This window comes from Triticum dicoccoides, chromosome 3A (genome assembly GCF_002162155.2).
Source record: "Triticum dicoccoides isolate Atlit2015 ecotype Zavitan chromosome 3A, WEW_v2.0, whole genome shotgun sequence".
In the NCBI taxonomy this organism is placed as follows: Eukaryota; Viridiplantae; Streptophyta; class Magnoliopsida; order Poales; family Poaceae; genus Triticum; species Triticum dicoccoides.
The window spans coordinates 624,590,120-624,597,693 of NC_041384.1; the positions used below are offsets into that span (position 1 = coordinate 624,590,120).

General features: G+C 45.4%; 1 protein-coding gene and 1 non-coding gene across 2 annotated transcripts; both read right to left on the reverse strand.

Moving 5' to 3' along the window:
* Nucleotides 1-440: 440 nt before the first annotated feature.
* LOC119269673 (protein ABHD11-like) lies at nucleotides 441-6,115 on the reverse strand. Its single transcript, XM_037551568.1, has 5 exons — nucleotides 5,737-6,115; nucleotides 5,291-5,529; nucleotides 4,691-4,803; nucleotides 1,101-1,241; nucleotides 441-927 (listed from the first exon to the last, which is right to left on the reverse strand). Exons 1-5 carry the CDS (start codon nucleotides 6,014-6,016, stop codon nucleotides 669-671), a joined length of 1,032 nt encoding a protein of 343 aa, XP_037407465.1. The 5' UTR covers nucleotides 6,017-6,115; the 3' UTR covers nucleotides 441-668.
* A 21-nt stretch (nucleotides 6,116-6,136) lies between these two features.
* Nucleotides 6,137-6,216, reverse strand: TRNAL-UAG. Its single transcript has one exon. It is a non-coding gene; the product is annotated as a tRNA-Leu (tRNA).
* Between the last annotated feature and the right edge of the window lie 1,358 nt (nucleotides 6,217-7,574).

Sequence of the window (7,574 nt, forward strand, 5' to 3'; positions counted from 1 at the left end):
TTTGAGAAAGATGGTGCCCATGGTTTGTTCATGTAAGAATTTGTAGTGGTGGGCAATGGAAGATAACAAGTTGCCAAGTATATACCTTTTGCTGGGGCTCAACGGCCTCCAACAAGCAGTATCGGCCGACCTATGCTTTCGTCGCCCATGAATGCGCAAACACTACAAAGCGCTTGATAGAGGTCATACAAATGGGATGTATGCATGGAGTGAAGTACAAGAGCGCATGGAAGGCCAAACAAGCTGCGTTTGAAATGGTGCATGGTGAAGGGGAAGAAGCATACAACCGCCTCCCTAAATTGTTGGGAGCGATGGCCGCAAGAAACCCGGGCATGTATTATGTCAGTAAGCTACAACCTACGAAGGTTACAATGCTAGCATATGGTATCACAAGAGAACGTTGATCATGTATTCTGTCAGTAAGCTCGTCGGCTACACCATCATACATTTGCACTTTATTACCAGAGCACACTACATTATTTTCCATGAAGCATCCACTGATATTGGCAAGAAGAGAGTGTAAAATCGTAATAAAAATCACTTTTATTAACAAAAAGCAGAAAATGCTCTCATCCAATCACAATAAGAGAGCATGAATAAGTATCCTTGTGTGGTCAAACGTGACAAGACGCACTGTCACAAGGCTGGAGTTGACAGTAAAAAACAGGTCAATTTTGAACAGTGGAGAGGAAGTTAGGCGCCATGATCTCGAGCAGCCCCTTGGGGTTGTCCACATGAACCCAATGGCCGGAGTTAGGGAGAACGTGGAGCGACACTTTGCCCGCGTCAGGTTTGCTGCCTCTCCTTGACAGTGCTTTTAGCCTCTGGACATCCTCAGGGTGCCATCTATCACTGAGCTCTGCCTGTACTATCGAGATCTCCAAACCCTTTGGTGGGTTCTCCAGCAGTCCCCAGTAGCTTCTATCTCTGAAAATTAACAGTAACTTAACTCAGTTTGCATACACCAAAGCGTTGAACATGTTTGGATGATATACAGGGTTACACGACAGCTAGTTCACCAACTGATTGAAGATACCAACAAAGACAAAGAATCAGATAAGGGGAGGTGAAGGAGAAGTAAAAGAAAAACTGCTTCTTACCTGTAAGAATTAAACATGTCTGTGGCAGCCTGAAGATCAAAAGCCCAGGTCACATGTTCATTGTCCTTCTTCAAGTTGCTGCCAATCCAGTCTGAAAGTGACTTGGAGAATCCCAGGCTGACCATGTGGTCCACAACCCACCTGATAGCAAACAGGCATAACATTAAGAATCTGAACAGAAGTGAATCATTTAGTAGTTCATGTTAAATATCTTGGAAGGGCCAAAATGTGAGCTCTCCTTCAAGGCTTCAAGAGTAAGTGCAAGAACAAGGCAGGCATCAACCAATCTTTCCCTATTATATATATATATATATATATATATATATATATATATATATATACTAATAAAGCGGCGACTGCTTCTGGTCGTCCGTCGTCGCCGTTCTTACAAAAAAGCCCCTGTATTTATTCGAATTCAACCCGCAGTCCTATGTAAAGTGTGTTCCTGAGAGTACGTTTTGTTTTTGCAAAATAGCCCCCGCAGTGGTTGGAATTCAGCCCGCGGTACTGCCTCTTATCCATTCTCAGACTCCACCGCCGGCCACTCACCGCCGCTTGGCGCCGGAGTCCACGCCGCAGAAGCCAAGTAATCGAGCGAGGGTCATAGGGGAACGGCGACGGGGCTCCTAGGAGGGTGGCGGTGCTCCTGGCGACGTGCAGCAAGCGGAGGCGAGGAGGTGGTGGGGTTCTTGGTGGTCGCCGGCGTGGCGAGGGACGAAGGGGTCGCCGGCGCGGGCGTCGGGTGCGGTCAGAGCAGAGGAACTCGGGCAGCGGCGCGATGTGTGCGGTCAGAGCAGAGGAACGCGGGCTGCAACGCGGCGCGGGAAGGCGGGGCTCGTGCTGGAGCTTGAGGGCGTGACCGTCATGGCATGCGTCCAGATGACGGCAGAGTGCAGGCGTGGCTTGGCGTCGCGCCGCAGCCCGAGTTCTGCTGAGAGAGCCACGAGGTCATCACCGCCGGCCTCCGCGCCATGCTGGCCCAGATGCTGCACCCCCCTATGCCGTCATCGTGGGACGCCTGCGTTCTGCTGAGAGACGAGGTGAAGATTCAGAAAAATTGAACAAAGATTTGTCTGTCATAATAGATGGATGCTCTCGCGAAAGAGAAAACTCGGGGCTCACCGGGCAGCCACACACTGCACGGGCCACCATCCAAGCTGCCCCATCATCCTTGCGCTACCTCAAGCCGAGCGCACACACATCTACGCGCCAACCAACGAGATCTGGGCCCGAAGCGCCGCAGTAAGGCGCCGTTGGAGGGTGAGGTGGACATGACCACGCAGATCCGGAGCCCGGAGCCCCGGGGAAGATCCACGCGGCCCCGTCAAGTAGCCGCCGAGCTCGACCGTGAGCAGGCCACCACTGGCGCGCCTCAGCCATCGGCCCGCCAGGCCCCGCGCGCGCAGGCTCGGCCAACAGGAGCCGCGCTGCAACCGGCCGACGAACGTGAACCGTGAGAGGGCGGTGCTTGGTTAGTTGTGGAGGAGGGAAGGGAGAGGGGAACGTGGCGCCGTCGACTGAAGCAAGAAGGGCGCGTGGGTGGTGCGTGGCTAGAGCACGGATAGAGACGAGAGGAAGGAGAGCACCGCTGATGGGTGGGTTTGTCGACGCACTGGAGATGGATGGATAAAGAGAAAGAGCAAGAAGAGCAGCAGCGCTGCTGGAGGAATGGCGATGTCCACGCAGTAGTGGTCTCGGTGGGGATTTTCTTTTGTGTGGATTGCTTTCTTTATTGGCTGCACCGACCAGAAGCTGCTGGAGCTTGCCATGCGTGCTAGTAGCATCGATTGCAATTCTTTTCTTTCTAAATAAATGAGCACCGATTTGCTTCTTTTGAGAAAAATGAGCACCGATTTACTTGTTGTTGTTTTATTGTTATTACTGTCATAGTTTAATGTTCTAGCTTACCACATCTGAATACATCATCAAATACAATAATTAAAGTTAGTGAAATATTGGAAATAATATTTCTTGTGAAGAGTTGAAAGAATGTGACGATGGTGCATCTTGAAATTTAGCTTTGTTTTTACAATTCACCCAAAATTTACCTATGATGGGGAACAGAGAAAAGCTTGCTCTTTTATGATGATGATGACTAAGTTCATAGTGCAAAAGAAAAAGAACAGAATATAATCTTGCAAATCAAATAACCAAAATTTTCTAAAAATATAATTAATATAGTAAAAAAATGTTTGCTTTCGAATATTAACAAAAATAATTGTACATAAACAATCCCACTTCAATGCACCACTACTCTTTCATCCAAAAAAATACTTTGCAAATCTTTTGAAATTTCTAAGAAAAACTTTTGGATTGGTTGTTAAACTCTCGAATAGTATACAACAATTCCACAGTTTGTATATCCCGCTGAAAACAATTACACCATTTCCTCTTTCACCTGATGATAGTACTAAGCTGAAGGAGGCGCCATCAAAGGACATCCCTACGACTTTCTCAACTTTATACTACATGGTATGGACCCAACAATCCATTTTTCGTTGCAGACACCGAGCGTGTGTTTTTTTAAAGACAAAGAGTGTTTCAAATTCTTCTTGCTTTAAAAAATTCATGCTTTTCAATATTGCTCGAAATTCATGTTTCCCAAAATATGTTCCAATTTTTTTAAATCATTTAAAATTGATCACAAATTTTTAAAAATTCTCTTCCACAAAAAACTTATGTTCAAAAAAATGTTCATTTTCAAAACATGTTTCAATTCTAATAAAATATGAATTTTTTTATTCTTTTAGTTATCTAAAAGTAAAGGAATATTTGTGTTTTCTGAAATATAAAATACAAAGCTGATTACTAGACTTTCTATGCAGCACTACTCCTCTATCAGATGTTAGGGTGACTTCTTTACGTCCGCACTTCATATTTTGAAAAGCAATAATAGTATAAACTTATTACTGATGTTTATCAGAAATGTATACCAAAATTGACGCACGGAGCAAGTTTTACGATATTTTTTCGCCCGTTGCAACGCACGGGCATTTGTCCTAGTTTATAATAAGAGGCATATGCGTCCTACTCACCTAGAATCAATTTTACATAATTACAGGATAAGGACAAATACTTGATGTTACTCACCCTGAGCATTAAAGTAACCAAGCGAGTTGACATTTGAAATGCACGGTGTGTTTAAGGTTATTTCAGTGCTTTGAGTCAAATACGATACTCTGTTTAAAAAATTAGCTACAAAAATGTATGCAAAATTGCCAAAGATTTAGCAAAATTTTGATTCCATGCACACCCTTCTGCCGCATGGTTATACACACTATAGCCTAGAATTTACATATAACTAGAATTATCAATATAACGAATTATCTTGTTCTGTCATTCCATCTTTCGGTGTTGCTATTAGCCTTTGAGTCATGTACTCATACAGCACACTGCTTGCACATGAACCTTTTCAGTGCGATGGGCCGCTGCATTAATGTTTGGTCAACTGATGTGTGCACTAGTTTGTTTGCTGAAGACACTGCTAATGCCCACTATTCGATAAAATGAACAGATTGAATCATACACTTTAAATTAATATTTCGAATAGATTAGGAAGCAGAGAAATATAGGGAATGTAAGAGAATTACTTGCGCGATGGAAGCGATGAAGGAAGACTTGCTAGTGTTTGCAAAACCCGTTCAACTTCACCATCACTGTTATCTATTTTTACTTCTCCAGGGACAGAATCAAGCACCCAGAGCTGTTCTGCATCAAAGGAAATAAATGACATATGTGATACACCTTCTTTATCCCCTTGACCCAGTGATGTTCAGTTCAGTAAGCGTGACCAAACAGAATAATCAGGGATAAAGACGATGCCAAGAAATTAACTACAAGGTACAAGAAGCAATACATTGTCATTCTGCCAACAGAATCACAACAAATTCTCCAAAGGTTGTACTGCGATGCTATATTAAAGTCTCTTACACAACTCAAAGTATACTTTACTCTGTGACACATAGTGAACTAAATGATTCTTGTTTCCTTCGTGTCACCTTTTCATATGTAACAGTAGGATTTTCTAGATCAACACTGCATATACCTATGTAAATAAGTATGTATACACTGCACCTACTGTAAGTTGCAAAATCAGACAATTTATTCATAAGAACAATAATAAAACAATAGGCAAACAGAAGAACTATGTTAGAACCAATCACGTGGAAGCTAAAAATAACTCACTGAACCTGTTTGGGAAGAGCAGCAGATTCTCCGTAATCGCCACGGGAGCAACTCTCTGTGAAATCCATTGCGACCTTTCCACCCATTGAGTGACCCACGACAACATCCGGCCATGTCCAGCCCCGAGCCTTCACCAAATCAGCAAGATCCTTGGCGGCACTCGACATATCATGGGGCGGGCTCAGCCCTTTGATCCTGGCTGAGCTCCCATGGTTCCTCAAATCCACAAGAACCATCTTCCACTCTACAAACACAAACACACACGCATACAAATCACAAAACTCAGGTCTCTAAACAAACTCCCGGCCTGTGACTCTAAGCAAGCGCCGAGCTATGTAAGCCGGGCACATTGACAATTCTCCAACGTTCATGGATACCACAATCATCAGTAGCAGTGCTAACTGTTAAGAGATACACGCATTTAGTGAAGGGGGTATTGGGCGGCAGTTACCGTCGGCGGGGGAGCGGTCACGGAGCTGGGAGGCGAGGGTGCGGGAGAAGGTGCGCCAGTTGCGGCCGGAGCCCAGGAGGCCGTGGAGGACGAAGGCGGTGGCGGTGGGGGGCTTCTCGGGGGAGAGCTGGATCTCGTGGAAGGCGAGGGTTTCGGTCTGGTGGGCGGCGTCCGAGTGGACGGAGGAGGAGAGGAGCAGGCGCCAGGGAGACCAGGCGGCGGGGGAGGAGAGGAGGCGCGAGCGGAGGGGGGAGGAGGACGCTCGGAGAGACGCCGCCATGGCCGATCGCCGCGGGAGTTCTCGCCGGACGACGCGGCGATGGGGTAATGGCTGCCGAGCCGAAGAGTACAGAACGAAGAGGAAAAAAAAAATAAGCTGAAAAAAAGGTAAAAAAAAATATGACAGCTGTGGGATTTGAACCCACGCCCTTTCGGACCAGAGCCTAAATCTGGCGCCTTAGACCACTCGGCTAAACTGTCCTGTTGTACGTACAGAGCTCGAAATTTATTAGGCCATAAAGTGGACGAGGAATTAGGCCAAACTCAATAAAGGGCTTCAATTCCATTTTTATAGATGGACGACCGCACGGTATATGTGTCTAGAAGTATCATTTCATCGACTAGCATGGTAATGGCAGAATCTATGAAGGGCTTCAGTTCCATTTTCAGAGATGGACGACCGCACGGTATATGTGTCTAGAAGTATCATTTCATCGACTAGCACGGCAGTGGCAGAGCTTGGCCCAAATAGTTGGGCGGGCCGGCTGATAGAAATAGCTATTGAGCTTGTGTTTTATGGTCCAAAAATAGATATGCCTCAAAGAAAATCTCATAGGCTGGGCAGGGTCAAGGCCGTTTGGCTTTGTTGTAGCACCGCCGCATGGGTCGGCCCAACGGATGGAAGACAGAAAAGGAGAAGCTCAAAGGAGAAAGAGAGGTGGAGGCGATGAAAAACAATATCAATGAGTTGAAGAGGGCAAGAAACGAGTATACCAATGGCTCGAGAATTACATTCATGATTGCTACAATGGAGTCATCTAGACATGGAGGAGAAGAAGAATGAATAGAAGAAGGCGAGACGGGGGGAGGGGGGTAGGCTCCACATTAAGGCTGATCGGGCGATAGATATCCGCCTGAACACCTAGAAATAGTTCATCACGATGGATCCAATGGCTCGAGAATTTTGGGCGAGGCCGTGGGATATTACCATACGTTTCAGGAACCTTGAACTAGGGGAAAATACACATGCCGAAGGAGGAAAGAATGGCGCAGACATCGGCGGAGTGGATGGTGCACACAACGGCAACATGTGATTTGTGCATGTCACTGGTTAATGCTTTTGTTTGTGCAAATTGTCAAAAATTATATTCATAATTGCTTGGTGTGCCAAACGTTTACTTCTGGACGGAATCTAAGTGTTTGAATGTTTGAATAAAAAAACAAGAAAACAAATTATGGAGGTTGAGATATGGCGACTCTGTGTTTCCACGTCACCTCGACAACCTTCATATTCGTATGGAGCACACTTCATATGGCGGATGGTGATCATAGATATAGAGACTCTGCTAGAGTTGCTCTAAGGTATGCAAGCTTCGAAAATCCATTCATGGATTAAAGCAAGCTTCGAAAATCCATCCATGGATCAAAGCAAGCATCTTAGAGTTGAAACATTTGTTTTGATGAGGCGGTCAAAGGATTTCACTTCATCAAGAACGAAAATGAACCTTGTGTTTATAAGAAATTTAGTGGGAGCTTAGTCGTGTTTCTAATCATATATTTTCGGAAAAAGAGGATAATCCTCTGCATCGAGTTATGCACATAATCATATACTTTCTTTG